The 18,326-nt window shown below is 33.4% G+C and overlaps 1 protein-coding gene and 1 long non-coding RNA gene across 2 annotated transcripts; one reads left to right on the top strand and one right to left on the bottom strand.

Moving 5' to 3' along the window:
* Positions 1 to 89: 89 nt before the first annotated feature.
* Positions 90 to 18,196, top strand: LOC126821039 (uncharacterized). Its single transcript, XM_050549331.1, has 17 exons — positions 90 to 183; positions 1,437 to 2,338; positions 2,775 to 3,009; positions 4,426 to 5,049; positions 5,428 to 5,536; positions 5,921 to 6,331; positions 6,689 to 8,576; positions 8,815 to 8,908; positions 9,191 to 9,240; positions 9,540 to 9,626; positions 9,807 to 9,910; positions 10,165 to 10,240; positions 10,524 to 10,612; positions 11,064 to 11,306; positions 11,629 to 11,787; positions 12,793 to 13,001; positions 13,743 to 18,196. The coding sequence occupies exons 2-17, from the start codon at positions 1,573 to 1,575 to the stop codon at positions 13,870 to 13,872; spliced, it is 5,274 nt and encodes a 1,757-aa protein (XP_050405288.1). The 5' UTR covers positions 90 to 183; positions 1,437 to 1,572; the 3' UTR covers positions 13,873 to 18,196.
* LOC126821041 (uncharacterized) lies at positions 11,682 to 13,468 on the bottom strand. The gene is made up of 3 exons (XR_007680234.1): positions 13,338 to 13,468; positions 12,483 to 12,551; positions 11,682 to 11,785 (listed from the first exon to the last, which is right to left on the bottom strand). It is a non-coding gene; the product is annotated as an uncharacterized LOC126821041 (long non-coding RNA).
* Positions 18,197 to 18,326: the final 130 nt, after the last annotated feature.

Genomic DNA, 18,326 nt, shown 5'->3' on the forward strand with positions numbered 1-18,326 from the left:
TTTTTATTCTTTTGAGATATATATTTCAAAAGGAAATGGTGGGTGTTCCAGGAACTAATTATATGACGGTGTAAGAATATTTGTGTTGTCAGGATTTGGCAATCTATGGCCGTACCTTTTGGCCTAATTTTGTCAATTTTATATTCTGCAGTATTTAATAAATAGCGTTTTTCAACTTCATAGGTAAGAAAATGCAACAGTTTAATTATCCAGCATTCCGATGACAAAGGGTTCAATGCACGTGCGGTTGTAAATAAAGCGTGTTTGGGGCTTGAAGAGGTCACGTATTGGCACAAAAATAAACACACGTTCGCGCAATCGTAAATATGCAAGAAAAGTATATGACGATTCATATGAAATTGTGTATGAAATATCAAAGTATAGCATCGTATACACTAATATATATATTTGACAATAACACTTAAATTTCATTAATTGTCAGACAATAAGTGTAAATGTATGTCGTCTGCTTATTTTCATACGTGGTATTATTATCACCTGTCAAAATGATTATGAGATCAGCATCAAATCAAAACACGGCAGTATTTTATTTCGATCACGAAATTGTCATTTACTGGAGTTTTACACTTTCTCTCGAAAAACATGATTAGATATTTACTAACCATTTCAACATTTTTGGGGATATTTATTTTTGTTACTTTTGGACTTAATAAATCTTGAGGAAATCCCAGCCTGGTGGATTTTGTAATAGTTTATAGGTAATATTTTAATTTATGGATTTGTCATCGAGGCAAGGTTGATGACAGTATTTTTGTCAGGTGTATAATAAGTTAATTCACTACTTATGATACCGCCATAAACTTTTGACGCCATGTGCAGGGAAGCAATCGGACACTTACTAATATGCAGGCAAAGAAGCTACATGTGTACAATATCTAGATAAACACATTGTAATGCTTTGAGCCCAACCTAAAATAAAGTTACCGTACTACACAATGTTATGGTATCTGGTTAGCTCATCTCATGCTATTATAGATTTTAAAACTATTAAAGTTGATAAGAATTATTAAATAGGCATGTGTCTGTAGCAACGTCCCATTAACTAAACAATCCATTTTACTCTTTTAGTCTTTACAGAATCTTAACAACAGGCTATATTACGATTGTACATTCTCAAATTCAAATCGTTAATATTATAGAGTTGAAAGAGTTTTGTAAGAGTTTTCTCCCAAGAAATAATAATAGGCCTTGCTTTGAGTCTTGCTTACTGGAAGATTTCTGGTCATAATTTATGTAGCATAAGTTAAGAATTTGTGTTATCTTCTTAGTGAACTGTAGTGTTCTATTAGTAAGTGCAGGGGGATTGTACGATTGGTACATATATTCCCGAGACCAAACAATATGGGAGATCAAATTGATTCTAAAAATGGACTTGCATAAATGGCATTACATTAATCAAACTTTTTTTTTTCCAGTGAAGAACAGCATCAAGATGTAATCTTTTTGGCTTGCCAACACTTGTATCAGAAACTTGCATAATATTAACACAATCAGGGTGTGTATTATCCTCCATCTGCTCAAAGTCAAAGGAATGTGTCAGTTAAGTGGGCTATGGAAGAAGGGCAGTCAGGGACAGATGAATCAGAAGATTTACCAGGAAGAAAGAAAATGGAAGGCCTTAGTTTACAATTTGCTACCCCACAATCATCAGATATTTCAAATTCTCCAGCATTTCTCGACTCAAACAGTGTTTCAATGCAATTGCCATTCGCATTCACAGGACCTATACAATTTAGCCTCGACGACTTGTCAAATATGTCTTCTTTAAAAGAAGAAAAAGACAATTTTATTAATAAATCAAATTCTCAGTTTTCAAAGATGAGTGATAATAGTTTCGTTGATAGCAAAGGAGACATAAAATCCTATGAACGTACTGATTTGAGTATGTCTGATTTGAAAGAAATGTCCCCATTACATATATTGGCTGTCTCCGCCTTTCAAGAATTGGGACAGCCAAGTCCAGCATCTACTACGTCACAAGCTGGACCACAAGTTATGCGTTATCAGACTTCTGGCGGGGCAGGTGATGCCATGTTAAGTGCTATAAATTATAATGACAGTGAAATACTGACTGAAAGTGCCTTTGATATGAATACTGCAAACTCTGCACAGCTTGATGACGGGATCATGGGTAATCCATCTCAAAATATTCGATTGCCAGAAGGTCAAGGTTCACATACATATGATTTATTTGATGGCAATGTTAATGAGGCTCTATCTTTATCGCCTCAACCGTTTGCTGATTCAGGATTTGGAGTAGGAGATAATGGTAATTTAAGTGCTACTACTACTGATAGTGAAGGACAAGGGAGTTCAGGTAATTTTTTTAAAAAAGGTATTTTAGATCAAATTTAGATGTAAAATAAAATAAATGTGAAGCCCATTCAGTCCAGTGAACTCGCCATGAATTTCATAATCAATGCAGAGGGAAATGGGGAAAAATGTCCACTCAACACAAACTAGACCGTTTCGGGACTAACATGGTGTATCTTTATTTCAAGGTCTTTAGCAGTGGGGAGGAACTGGAGAAAACAACATCTCTCGATTCAGTAGTAACATACTTTAAACACCAGATATTTGTCAATGGCTCCGGCAAGTAGCTAGTGATCTAAAGAAATCATTTGTATTACAATCCTAACTTTATTAACTTTGATACAATGTACGTATAAGTACTATAACAGATTTATCATTTTTATTTTGATATGAATTCAACAGCCCATCATCGAAGTTGGTACATGTTTATTTTTTTCCAGGTATTAGTGATCAAAGACTAACCAGCGAATCCCCTACAAATACTAGCGGTGGTAAAAAGGGAAAAAATCGTGCTAAATCTCAAATTTCACCTTTAAAACAAAATGTTCAATGTCCGACCTGTGGTAAGGGATTTAATAACTCAAGTGCTTTGGCTAAACATCGATTGACACACAGTGAAGAAAGGAAATATGTTTGCAACATTTGCTCAAAAGGATTCAAAAGACAAGATCATTTGTAAGTACAGATTCTGCAACCATGATATGTTATTTTATAAAGGGGTTACTTCTCGGAATAGCAGATGAGGATCTATATTGTTACATGTATGTTGATAAATGTACATTACATATGGCAAGCACAGTGATCAGTTAAAAATTAGACATTAGACATTCTTGTTACATGTTGGAGTATTCTAATTAGATTTTTTTGTGTTTGCAAAATTTGGGACAAATTGGTCAATTCCTTGATAAGGATGTTTCAAATCTTAATATACAAAAAACCCCTTTAGCCTTTACTCCGTGAATGAATACATATCAAATAAATCCCAGAATTTGTAAAATAAACATAGTACGGTATGGCCTAGAGAGTGGATTATGGTCTTATGTTGATTAATGATTATAACTATATAACTTGTTTTTGTGTAAATTTTGTGTGGTGCAGTCCCCTGCACTTACTATTATATAACATTGAAGGCCTAAAGAAAGAACTTCAGTAGGCAAATTAGCTCTTGAATAATGTCGGTTTAAGTGATATTATTCAAAATTACATGTATTTTCTTGGGGAAATTGATACTAGTAATGCCTCTTTGCAGCACTGTAAGTAAGCAGATAGATGGTGGAAAGTCTGCATGTCTCATGCTACGTTTGTTTTATAGTTAATTTCAAGAATATAATTTTTAAGTAATATCCATTTTCTGAAACACGGAACTGTACTGTGCTGTTTATATTACAATAACAATGGCCAAAAAACTAAAGAAATAGGATAAAAATAAATAAACAAATACAAAACAACTCTGAACAGTCAACTTTTGTAATCAGATTACATGATAAAAAAATGTAAGTGAAATCTGACATATTAAAATTAAGTTCAAATGTTTTCTCAAAGAATAACCTTTGTTACAGGGAACACAATTTGATTTTTATTACATGAAAATACATGTAATGAATGAGAAGGTACTTAAAGCATAATTAAATCAGATATATATGAAGGTGGAATTAGGTGATCTAAACAATTATAATTTTAATACAACTGTTGTGTTTGAATATTACAAAGGAAAACGTTTTTATTCATATCATATTATCTTGATTTATTTGTATCGTAAAGTATATGTTAATGTATGGGGGGGTTGGGTGGCTGAATGGTTAGCGTGCGCGCGCTGTATCATAAAGTCTGTCATTGAGTTGACTGGCGTGGTTTCGAATCCCCGGTTGTACGTGACAAGGAGTAGGGTCGCCTGTTCAACCTCGTGGGTTTTCTCTGGGTCCTCCGGTTTCCTCCCACTGCTAAAGACCCCTACATGCAAGCGAATTATTGAAATAAAATTAAACCATATGTTAGTCCCAAAATGACCTAGTTTGTGTCAAGTGGACGTTAAACCCCCATTTCTCTCTCTCTCTCTGTTAATGTATAATGTAAACCTTTGTCTTTTGTCAGAAATGGTCATTTGATGACTCATAGAGAGAAGAAACCATACGAATGTCAAGTTGAAAATTGTGAAAAAAGTTATTGTGATGCTCGTTCGTTAAGAAGACATCTTGAAGCTCATCATCATCAGTCACCAGAAGCTATAGCTAGTAGTGTTTTAGCGGCCATGGCAGCAGCTGGTATCACAAACGCTGCCCAACCCAATGGAAAACCCAGGGCTGCTGACCAAAGAGCATTTCAAGAAGCTACCCAGATTCTGCAAATGGGTTCCCCATCATATAGTGCTAATACAACCCCTTCTCCTAGTCCTAGTTATACCAATACACAACAGACACAACCTGTTTTCCAATTTGAACAACAATCGGCCAGTAATGTACCAAGTCAAACAGCCCCTAAACCACCAGCTCCCACCACAAGTAAACAGAACTGGCAAGACAGGGCTCAGGTTTATAACTTTGTCAGTAATGCTATGACTCAATCTTCTACCAACCCACAAGAGGCACCATCACCAGGTTATAGTCCTGTTAGTCCTGTCCCTCCTACACTTCCTCAGCCAACTAGTCCTATTCTTGCCCAACATCAAAGACAATTGTGGTTCAATAATACAACACCTGCTGATATGGCCAAACCAAGGTAATATTTCTATCAATTTCAAAATTAGGCTGTATCTTCTTAACTTCATTGGGAATCCTATATGTAGGCTTTAATCTGTAAAAAAAATATTACTTCTCAGATGTTTAAACGAAATTGGGGTAAATGTCATACTTTTGAGTACACATTGGTTTTTCGTACCATCCAAACTACTGCACAATTGACAAGGGGAACCAGACTGAAAAATTCAGAGGAACTTTCTCAGACCACCCTGGGAGAAAACACAAGAACTTCCTGTTGGTGAGCTAGCACCTTACTTACTGAGCCACTGTGGCTCCCAAAGTTCATGTGGAAGAAAATAATGTGACATTGTTTAAACTTTATATCAACAGTATTTTTAACTCTGTTTTGTGTTTACAGTGAGGAAGTTGTGAAGCCTCAAGTAACATGTAGTATATGTCAGAAGAAGTTTAAGAATATACCAGCTTTAAATGGTCATATGAGATTACATGGTGGTTATATGAAAAAGGTTTGTATGAACAGTAGTGGCAAAAGTTGATTTTATGAATTTTTCATGTGTAAAAGATACAATATTCATTACAAAAAATGCTGTTTTTCAAAAGCAAAAAATGCAATTTTTCTTATATTTTAAATAAAAAGAATAAAATTTATATTGGACAGAATGTTACTGTTTTTCAAATAGATAATTTGGATTTTAATAAACCGAATATTATTAAATTGAAATGGTTTTATTCGATGATACCTCTAAAATCTTGTATGATTAGTATTTTTCAAAGGGAAACAACTCCAATATAACTTCCTGTTGCAATTCAGACCACTAATAAATAGAGCTAACTCACAACATGATTTTATCAAAGATAGACTTGGTATAACTTTTCATTTATATTTTTAGGACAATAAGGATAAAGATGATCCAAACAAAAAGTCTTCCATCAAAAATAAATCACGTGCAATGAAACCCCCACCACCAAGACCACGGCCATCTCCAAACCAGAATCCAAATGCACCTCAGAGGACACAAATAACTAATGTCCTACCCTCAATAACTCAAAGTCTTCAGTTGGTTACAACACCACAAAATACTACTGCTGGTCAAAATATGCCAACATCCCAGGGTGTTCATCCCACAAGTGTTCAGCAACAACCTAACACCTCTGAACCTAGTACATTTTTACGCCAGCAGCATCCAATACTTCAACAACAACTTCAGCTTCATTCTATTTCACAACCGGCAGCTACAGAACAACAACAACAACAACAACAAAACATGGCGTTCTTAGACGACATAAAACCAAGTCTACAGGTATTAGATATTTGTAAGCCCTTTTAGGAAGTCCATGATCTATTTCTTGATTTTTGTCTTATATGGATTGTTGACTTTGGGGGTACCCTAAGGCTTAGGATCTGTACAGTTTATTGTATTTCAACAGTTATTCATTCTTTCATAATATAGAACTATATTTTGTTTAGTTTTGTGTTCAGAATTACTGCCATTTTATACATAATCGTTTTTTTTTACAAAATCAATTTTACCCTGAAATAGTCTTAAAATACATTCAAAAGAGCAACAAAATAAGTTGTACATTTGCAAAAATACAGACTACATGTATACATTGTTGATAACCTATTAAGTTTATTTATCTTACATTTTCTTATTCAGCCATTGGAAACATCAGGTCAACAGATACAAGTTTCTGATGCAGTCTCAAATCAGCTGGGAATCATCCAGCAGCCGGCCCTACTCCAGCATGTTGTCACTCCAGATCAGCTTCTACTACTTCAACAAATTGATTCCATTCAACAACAGTTACTACAACAACAGCTACAACAAGTGGCTGTTCAGTCTCTATCCCCACAACAGATAGATATACTTCAACAAAACACATCTTCCCTACCACAAACAGCTCTATCACAATTTACATCTCAACAACTTGAGATCCTGCAACAATTACAACCCAATCAGATTCAGCAACTCATCCATGATCATCATCTCCAACAACAACAACAGCAGCAGCAACAGCAACAGCAACAAGACCAGCAACAACATCAAATCCAGCAGACTCCAGTTAAGATTGAACCTCAAGTCACACAGGCACAGCAGAATCTTCATGAAACTGCCCAAGTTCACATCATGCCTCAAATACATGTATCTCAAGCGCAACTGTTAGAGGCTAATCAGCAACAACAGTACCAGTTTGATCCACAAACTTCAGATCAACTACAGCAACTAGCTGAACATATGAAAGCCTCCATGGAATCTGGAGCCAGAAATCCAGTAACCCTGCGTAACCAATTAGAACAGTCTTTACACTCACAGGGCTCCTTCCCTCCCCCTTTAGACCTGGTACAACAGGGAGTACAGGGTATTGATGCTACCAGACAAGGTGCTCAACCACAGACATCTGGAGGTGAACTGGAAAATATAGAACTAAATCAACTATCTCAACATCTCCTGCACATACAGTCCGAACCATTACCTATGACTCCATCTTCCCTTGGGCTACAATTTGATCAAAGACAACAAGAATCATCCGTATCACAGAACATTGCGCCATCATCAGTTTCTTATATTTCTGCCAGTGACATTCAAATTCCTCAATCTACTCAGAGTCAGGATATGCTGGTAGCTCATTTCTTAGGCAATCTACCAGATGTGATTCAGCTTTCCTCTCAAGCCAACCAAATTGCTGATCAATCTTCTCAAGAAAACAAACTTTCAAATATTCAGCCAACCATTCATAGTATACCATCTTCACAGTCATCATCTCAGAGCACTATTGATAATATTAGAAGAGAGTTGATGGCGTCACGTCCAAAACCGGTGCATCGAGTTATAAGTCCGAGTTATAGTTCCTCCAGTACCGGTGATACATCTTTATCTCAGAACTTTAAACCCATTACAAGTTCTCAATCCGAGTGTAGAAGACGGTTATCAATGGACAGTCAGAGAACCAGTTCTCCTCAGCTTACACATAATAGTTTAACAATGTTATTGACTAAAACCGACACGTTTGCAAAACCGAAAACTGACTTTTCTTCTCCTAGTGGTAGGGTTAGAATGCGAAGTAAATCAGGTGATGATCATATTAGATCTAAATTAATGAGATCAAAAAGTGTTGATCAAAGCTTAATGAGACCTCGTAGTAGAACAGAAGATTCATTGTTCCGAGCCCGAAGACAAGAAGAAACCTTGATCGGAAGATCTAAAAGTCAGAGTGAAGATGTGTTCTCTAAATCGGATGGAGCAGGCGTTTTTAGAAATCCTGGCTTACTTACCAGCCCAATCAAATTTAAACGTAAACATCGTCCAGCACCGTTGTTCATACCACCTCATCTGAACAGTTTTCAGAGCCGTCTTCGTTCACCTAGGTTGTGGGATGGAGGAGATATGAATAGGCTTGGACCTGGCCATACACCTCCACCATACACCCCTCCTCCTATGTTGAGTCCAGTGAGAAGAAGTTCAGGTTTATTTTGTTCCATTCACAGTAACCGCCCATTTTCACCAAGATCAGCACCAATTACACCTAGACTGCAAATTCGTAGAAGTAAGTCATTTGTAAATAGCCAACCCATGTAAAATTTCTAAATAGTTATAATAATAGAAATGTTATCTTTTAATTCAAGTACCAGTCATATATTGCCACAAAAACATCCATTGATCATAGATTATGTAGTAAGTTGAATACTGTAAAAAGGTTTTCATTTGAAAATTAATAACCTTGTGACTAATAAAAAGATCTGGATCTTTAGGAATATTGTATGATCAATATTATTGTTAATCAGGTAGTCTAGGTTTAAAACCAGAGGTTGTAGAAGAAGAAGTAGATGAAGCTGAACCAGAAGAAGAAACCCCACCACCAGAAACAGATATTCAGCCGTATGTTTAACTTTTACTTTAAAAACTCTTATATTTCATAGTTTGTATTTTATTTTTTAACTATAGAATAACCTGGCGCTGCCTGGGTTGTGCCCGTAACTCCAAATATTAGTCACAAATATTAGTAAAGATTAAATAGTTTATAATATTAGAGTTTATTAAATTATAAATAGCTTCTCTTATTACTCTGCTGATTGATCAGATTATGAACTTTTACGTTATATAATGATGATTATGAACTTTCACATTGTATAATGATGTTGTTTTTTTTCTGTATTTCAGACATGTAAATGTAGGACCCCAGTTTCAAGCCTTGTTGCCTGCTTTTAATCGTATGTATTAATAAATATATTTTAAAAAATTTAATCATAGTAAATCTTTGGAAATGGGGATACAGTATGGTAAATGAACGGTTAACATTGAGGATCTGTAAGCGCAAAGCTAGACTGTTTTAAATTGTATTATATTAAAGAGACATTATCACACACCATAAAAATAAATGTAATTGATTTTGACAGTAACCTATTTCAACCAAACATAGACTCATCTGCTTATTGAATATCCAAAAACTTTCTACTTCTTTAGGATATCACACATAGTATGCTAAGCTTAATGTTTATTTCAATTTAAGCAAATAAAAAAGATGCCTTGAGGACCATATCAAGGGAGGATGTCATGTGGGAGCCCTTTGCCATGGCAGATAACTCTGATGATGATTGTAAGTTCATGAATTTGGCAAAAAATAATTAAAAATTGCATTGGGATATTGATGATGTTGAAAAAATAAAATCTTTTATCTGTTGATAAATGTCTATTAAAAGCATTGTTTTATGCATTATATCAGTTCATTTCTAATTGATTTTCATGATATTTAATAATATCTGTTTTATTATTTCAGTGCAATACTTTCAAGAATTTGCCTGTTCTGCTGCTGTCAAGGGAAATGGTAGCAATGTAGAATATGCCTTACACATACTCTATATGGCAAAAGGCAATATACAGGTATTGAACTATAATCACACATACTGGACTGTCATGTGGTTTGTTTTGCAATATTTACCTAGATGTTTTAATTTTAAAGGGGAAATGTTCTTGTTCTGTTTACATATACAGCTAACAGTAGCATTTGAGTAATTGTGCTATGGACACCATCCGATGTCCTCTTATGCAGATTTCTGATTAAGAAATGTGTTTCCTATTAAATGCATCTAGTCGAAATGTAAATTTTAAAAGATAATGTAAAATTTATTTTGTAGAAAGCTATATTAATGTTGATGGAAGAACCACCTAAACTACCAAGTTATCATACATTATTGACCTATAATTATCAAGGTAAAAAAATTATTATATATGGGAGAATGAAAGAATTTGAGAAAACTGATAAATGCTGAACAATATTTGTCGCCTAAATAATAACATATAGAAAGTTGGCTGGTGACCATTGACTATAGATTTGTGATAACTGTCTGATTTGAGTTCGTTGATACATTTATTGCATTCTGTCTAAAGAATCAGTTGCTGTTGCTGAATTATAGGTAACGTGGGATACTGATGTATATATGTTTATATTTTGAAAGCTGTTTACAAAGATTTTATTTGATTTTTTTTATTTCAGAATCAGATGCATGGTCAACAGAAGAAATTGAAAGTTTTCACAAGGCTTTACATAAATTTGACAAAGATTTCTTCACTGTTTCTAAAACGGTAAGCATCATTTGTTTTTTTGACGTGTAAACTCTTGTTGTTTTTGGAAAACTTGTCATTTATTATTATTTATGCAGTATATTTATGGTGCCTTCCTTTCAGTATCACCAAGATGTTTTAGGAGACTTGTTTGTTCCATAAATGTGGTTTTGACCATATGTGGCTGTCCAGAAAATATAAGCAGCTGTTTCTACATCACTCCTGCAGTAGATAGATGGGGGGGGGGGGGGTAACTTCAATATAGAAAAGAAAATAAGAAGTTATTGTGCGCAAGATAATTATGTGTTATACAGTATGCATCGTATTGTCTGACACCTTCGTCTTTTGCATTTCTGTAATTATTTAACATAAAATTCATAACAAACTAAAGTGAAATGGTAGTTATCCTGGTCAATCAGTGTTATGGTATTTCAGCTGTTAATAATACTCAGCTATTGTTCATCTTTTTAAGGTTGAAACAAAGAATGTAAAACAATGTGTACAGTTTTATTATCTATGGAAGAAAGTTTGTCCTGAAGATTATAGAAGACTGAGAATTCTACGTCGTAAACGTGAACAAGAAGATCTATACAATTTACGATCTCGTCAACAAGAAAATCCCGCTCCCCCTCCACCTGCTGTTGCCCCTTCCATTCCTGTAACAGTTGAATCAGAAACAGAAAGCAGTGCTTCAGATAAAACTGAAGAACAAATGGTAGGATTTTACTTACTTTTAACACCTATTTTACTTCAAATACTATGGCTTTCTTCTTGCTCAGGGAAAGTAGGATGGGCACTAACCAGGAGGTGTCGGGTTCGGTCCAATGTTGACTGAGAAAAAATCCTCTGTGGTGCAGGATGGAGGCCTGCCAAAGTAAAGCGTCTAGGAGCTCAGATTGGCAATTTTCATGATGGTTTGGTGAAGTTTGCTCTGGCCTTACTCAAACATTTTAACAAGTACAATACTTGTCTCAAAATGTTCAAAAATTTAAGAAATACATCCTCTAACAATGTCATTTTGATTACTTTATTTACAGGAAGTAGGTAAAAATGTTGAAATGGTTGTTGATAATAATACTAGTAATTGTATTATAAGTAATAGTGATGTTAATGTTAGTGGTAATATACCTATATTGACTGTACCATCACCAACATCATCACCAGCTTTTACATGTGATCATCCTGGTTGTCATGCTGTAAGTACAAGTTTAACATTATAAATATCTTTATTTGAGGCTTATAGGAGGTGAGTGGGGTGTTCTGTCATCTATGCAAGTAGTGAGTTTGATCCCACAATTTTGTGTAAAAAAGAATAGGTTTTCATAAAAAGAATAGGTTTGAAAGAATAATTACTGATTTATTTTTGTGATGTTTCAAAGAGTATTCTCTCAAATATTTTCATGCTATTAATGTCTTGGATATAGACAAGCAATAACAATCAGAAACCATATTTACCATACACATTTGTTACTGTACTAAATTGAAAACATTGAGAGGAATGTCACCCAAATAAATCAGTAATTGTTTTCCATAAGTATGTGTTTGTGTGTGTGGGGGGGGCTGAATGGTTAGTGTGTGCGCTATATCATAAGGTCTGTCATTGAGTCAACTGGCATGGTTTCGATTCCACGGTTGTACGTGACAAGGAGTTGGGTTTTCTCCGGGTCGTCCAGTTTCCTCCCACTGCTAAAGGCCCCTACGTGCAAGCGAGTTATGGAAATAATTGAACCATATGTTATTGTTAGTCCCAAAATGACTTCATTTGTGTCGAGTGGACATTAAACCCCATCTCTCTCTCTCTCTCTCCATAAGTATGTGTTTATAGTTTATTGCTCTATGCAAGTACTAAATGCCTGCAAAGGATTATAATAGGTTTACATCTTATATTTACCAGTTTCTTTGGTTTTTAACCCTTTATCAATGTCACTTTGTATTTGCTGGTGTTGACTACCCTGGTTCCCTGAAAACATTAGAAATGATCTTTTTATCATTGAATTTTTAGCTCATTTTGGAAATCGTCCAAAACAATGCTTCCTAGACCACCTCAAACAGACTTGAGTCACAGAAATAGTACATCGTCCTTTCAAGTGACTAGGAAGGTTTGGGATGGTAGAAGAAGCAGTAGCCTTGGGCAGTGCCAAGAGATTAAGAAAAAATTCTTTCATATATTTGCATTTCATACTATCTGTTCTTTTTTTCAGGCATTTACTTCAAAACAGGCGTTAAGTGGTCATCGTAGAATGCATAGTACAAGTGTTTGGAAGGGTCACTCTGATGATGCACCAAAACCTAAACCTGCTAAACCACGTCAACCTCGAACAAATAAACCACGATCATCAACTAGTACCAAGGCATTGCCTGTTTATAATGAAAAGGGAGAGGAAATATTCCCTTGTAAATTATGTGACAGGTAGGAGCATATATTTATTCAATTAAATTTGTTCAAAATTTATTTTTTGTGGGGTTTTTCGCTTGGAATTTTCATTAAAGTAATGTTTTATATGCCAGCAAAATTTATTTGTTGAGAATGGATGCTAGCCCCTTTTATCATTACTCAAAGTGATAAATTTGTCCTTTAAAAATTACACATGGAATTTACTACAGTATGGCCATCGAGAAAGCTTATCAAAATGTAAACACACATACAAATAAAATGAAATAGAATTTAAGATCCTACTTTTGTGTACCAGTCGACTTAATGAAGATTTCATTAATATGTCATGCAGTGTGTATTTGGACATTTTACCGGGACATGGGCTCCTCGTCGAATTCCAACTGTCCAGGGTTCTTTTATGTGCACACCATCGCTGTTCATTGTCAAGCACGTCCTGGACCACTGACGAGGGCAAGTGGAACACAGGATGGCACTTTTTCAGCCAACACAGGAATAGAACCTGAAACACATACAAACCCCGCATCAATCTTAAATTCATTCCTTTAGAGTAATTCTAAGCAAATAAAATCTTAAAACTACCACATAAATAACCTAGTAGGATTCACTGCAGGACGATTGTTAATCCAATGGGGAAAACACAAGGTTATGAGCAATGATTGTATTGGATTACATGTCCTAGAATTAAGAGATATTTTCAAAATTCCAAATGATTACATGTTGATTTTATCTTAATGTGTTTTCTATTCCATATTCCAGGATTTTCAGTAAAGTTAAAAGCAGAAGTGCTCATATGAAAAGCCACAAAATGGCGGAAAATGAACGCACCAAATCAAAACCAGTTGAAATGATGAAAATTCCATTGGAAGACAACAATGTGTATCAGTGATTATAAGCTATGTTTAAACTATATGTTTGTGAAGAAAAAAAGCCGTTCAGGAACTGGTTATTGGTGTAGAAGGCTTTATCATATTGTTTTCAAAAAAACGCTTCAGTGAACCACATTTTAATGGGCTCAAAACTATGAAATAGTGTGTTCTTCTTTGACAGACTTAGGGCAAAGATGTTCCCATGGCAACTATTGTGCGATATATAATATTTAGTGTAAACTTCATGAAGGCAGCTATTCATATAGAGAAATACAATTAAGGAGAATAACTGGTTTCTCCATTTATAAGCCAATGAAATCATTTATTGAGATTTACTGCCATCTCAAATTCTATCATCCATTGTTATAAATTCATTCATCATTTCATCCCATTTCACCTAGTTAAAAACTTGAGATAAACTATTGATTAATCATTTAGAGATAAATTGTTTATAGGAAATCATTCAATTCATCCTAATTTTCATTTATAATATAAACTAAAACTAACTTGGTATAAACCACCATTACTCATTGAAATTCATATAGTACATACTTAATACCAAACGGTATTTTTCTTCACAGATTTACAATGTTTGTTACAATGATTGTATTTTTTATGAGACCTTCATATGGATCTTTAAGGTTGAAAGAAACCCTTTTATAACCAAATTGTTTATACATTAAGGAGGGCAGACCCTATCTAATTTTCTCTATTAATGATGTCATTGTTTATATTCCATGTATGATACAATAATTTAATGTAAATGTTCATTTAATGAGGAAATTTATACTAAGGTTACAATTGTTGGTCAAAATGATAAATTTGAAAATACTTTTATTTCTACCAAACTTACAGGGATATTGCTAGATATTTACAACTGTTGAAATACAGTATTTGGGAGTTTTTTAGTCCTCATTCTGAAGGAAATGAAATCTTGTGGACAATTTGTCCATTTTTGTCAGTACCAGTGTCTGGCTAACAAGTTTAAGGTTAGGCCCAATTATCCAGGCAATATTTTTATTCAAACACGGCTGGTGTAGTTAACGTCAAAGTTACATGTAATTCTTTTGAAACCAAATTTATAGGGCTAGAATATAATAAATATTATTACATTCTATCGTAGAGCCTAAAATCAATAAACATCTCAAGGTCACGGAATTGGGCAATGCCCCTTTAAAAAAATTTTACTTGCTTTGCTGTTTTATTTTTATCCTCATATTTCAGATGTTTAAAACAAGAACCTACAATTTGATATCTGATCAGAAATAGTTTGATATTATGTGTTGAAAGCTTATTTCAAGAATAGATTTTTTCCTGTAACATTAGTATTACAGATGGTTGTTTTGAAAAGATTAGGCTTGTGCTGATGTTAGAATTATTCATTTTGTTAGTCTTAAAATAACCAAAGTATTGTTTAGATGAGACTTTTAACTTCCTTCCTTCCTGTGTTTGTTTAATTAAAATTTGAATTACTATTGACACTATAAACAGAAATGAACGAGCATATTATATTCCTCTACAGGACCTGCTGAAAATCATGCACTAACAAAAATTTTTAACTTATACAATCAATGTATGCTTTGTTATATATCCACAGTCAAAAATTTTAATCTTACATTTAGCTATAACTTTCAATAAATTATTAAAGTTTAAGACACAACATTCCAGAATGTAAAGAAAATATAGACGTACAGTCCATACACACGAAAAATTAGTCATAAAGCATATTGGTCCAGAAATGATTAAAATCCATGGATCCTGAAAAGTTACAGCCATCCCATTTATATTGTCTTAGAACTTGAGTCAGCTATTACTGAATAAAAAGAATTTCTATCCATGAACATCAGTGTCAAGGTGATATCTAACTTAGGTTATTTGATTTTATTGACTATATTTCTATCTGAAGAACACCTTTCACCACTCTTTATTAGTTAAATTTAAATGGGGATATTGACCATTAAGTTTCTGGCCCATTGGAACGTTTAAGTATGATTCAAGTTAATTTTTTGATGATTTTGTTTTTGATTGATGTATTAAATATTACAGAAGTTTTAACTAGTGGCACTGTAAGATGTTTTATTATATACCAGTGAGGAAAAGACATGCAATTAGTATTTTTTATTACCGGTTCTACTGTTTGTAAAGATTTATTTGTTATAGATGTACCAGAGTTAGAGAAATATACCAAAATATACAGGGCTGAAGATTATTGTATGGAGCTTTCAAAAAAAAAAGTCTATTTTGAAATTTTATCCCAATCTTTTTCATGTCTCCATGCTTTGCTTGCTTAGCATTTATTCATGAACAGTGGTGTCTGCAGGATTTCCATAACAAGGAATTGATTTTAAATTGGGTGCTGTCAATTATTGGGTGTGTCTGGTTAAAGAAATTAATTAGTTAATTAGTTTTTTTGACAACGTAAGGAAAGGGATGAAGAGCATGGCCAAATGGCCTTCCACCTCAATACGCCACTGTTCATTGATAGAATGCAAGTATGCAAATTGTTCAGAAAATTGAGTACAATGATATGTATAATATTAATGTATATTCTGTAAATTATGGTAATCTTGAATTGTTCACATATGTAGTTTATATTTTGTGCTGATTTATACTTTGAAAACAATCTTAGTGCCTCTGATATTCGAATTTTCTTGAACTACTTTGTGTACGTCTTATTATTTGCATGTGTAGAATCTATACGAAATCATGGTTAATTAAGAGGAACCTGTTTTCGTCCCTTGTGCCAATCTTATCTATGTATCTTATTATTATATTACAGTATATCAGATTTTAAGCAGTCTTGCATTTTTTTCTTTTTTTAAATTTCTTATACGAATTGTATATATTTTTAAAAATGATTTTTTTTAACTAGTACTACCTTAATGTTATAGAAGTTTGATTTTTAAAAATGTAAACCTTTTATGCATAATTATTGCTTTTAGCTGCTTTATCTGTTGTGGTTTGAGAAAAGGATTGATAGTACTGATAGGTTTTTAAAGATGACAAACTACAAGTTTTAGAATATATTTATTTAGAGTAAGCTATGTTCTTTTACTCAAACTATGTACTGTACATATACATTCATTATGTATACTTCTTTCATCTTATCATTGTTAGTAGACAACACATGCATTTAATTTTGCACACAAATACCTCTTCCTTTTCTCCTAGTTTTACATAATAGAAACAAATCCTATATATTTATGTAGGGTGCATGTTGCCAAAACCATACATTTTAAATCACATGCTTTCAAATATACAGTAATAAATATCAATTTCAAGAAATCAATAAATTGTGGCTTGCTTTAGATGAGCTATGATTCTAAATTAATGTACATGTTGCTTAATGGAAAACTTTCGTTAAGCGCAGAAAAATATTAGGAAGATCCCAAACCCCCAATAATTTATAAATGGCAACCTGCACCAATGTGTATAAATTAAATCCTCTAGTGCTATATAGTATTGGTGCTGAATATAAAATTCATATCAATATTACCATTGTTTTATTGAAGAAAGATAATTGTTTAATGATAGTATTTTTTAGCTATATTGTTGTTGTTTTGTTCACATTTTATATATATATATATAAAGATAATTGAGCATAATGATATTACAACGCTCACCGTTTTAGATTTGAACTTGCTCTCAGTAAATAAGTAGATTCTACTATTTTCTAAATCATTCTTATGCTGTAGTTAAATACAGTGAATACGTTTGTATATTCTAATGTTTGTTATTTCATTGTAATATTTCATAAGTATTTTCATTGTATTATATCATTCATATCTTGTTATTTGTTAATACTGCTTCTGTATGTTGTAAATATTACATATAAATATATTTCATGTGTTTCCTTGTCGAAAGGAGGCCTATTTTCTTACATTCTGTGTGACTAATATACTAAATATATTTTCCTGTTAATCACTATTTTGTTAATCTAGAACTCTAAGCTTGTTGAATCAAATGTAAAATTGTACAATTTCTGTGCTTTCACCCTCAACATTTGTTAATAACCATTTACATAAATATTTAGTAATGCTAGGTAAAAACTTAGTCTCATTGTAAGTTGTGGCAATATAGGTAGGCTATTACAACTGTTGGCTAATATATATGAAAGATTTACGATAATTATGAAAAGTATTTGGGTCTTTAAGGCATGATACATGTCCATTGTGTGGAAACCAGTTACTAAGAATTGTTCAGGTTTACAGATTCTGTATTTTATACAGTTTTTTTTTTAAAGTGTAATTGTCAGAAAAGTACAGAAAATAAAGAAAAAGGCATCAGAGTATTTATAACAGTTCTTATAATATTTGAAAAATAAATAGAGAATACTAAAACCTATGTCTTCAGTGTTTAGTGTGAGTCTATAATATAGACAATCTGTTGCACAGGTTTAACTCATGGGATCAAAGGACTGTCCATTTTGCTTAAACCACTATTTTCTGTGAATTATAAGTCCGCTCACAGTCTC

The sequence above is a fragment of the Patella vulgata genome, chromosome 5, assembly GCF_932274485.2.
Source record: "Patella vulgata chromosome 5, xgPatVulg1.2, whole genome shotgun sequence".
Lineage (NCBI taxonomy): Eukaryota > Metazoa > Mollusca > Gastropoda > Patellidae > Patella > Patella vulgata.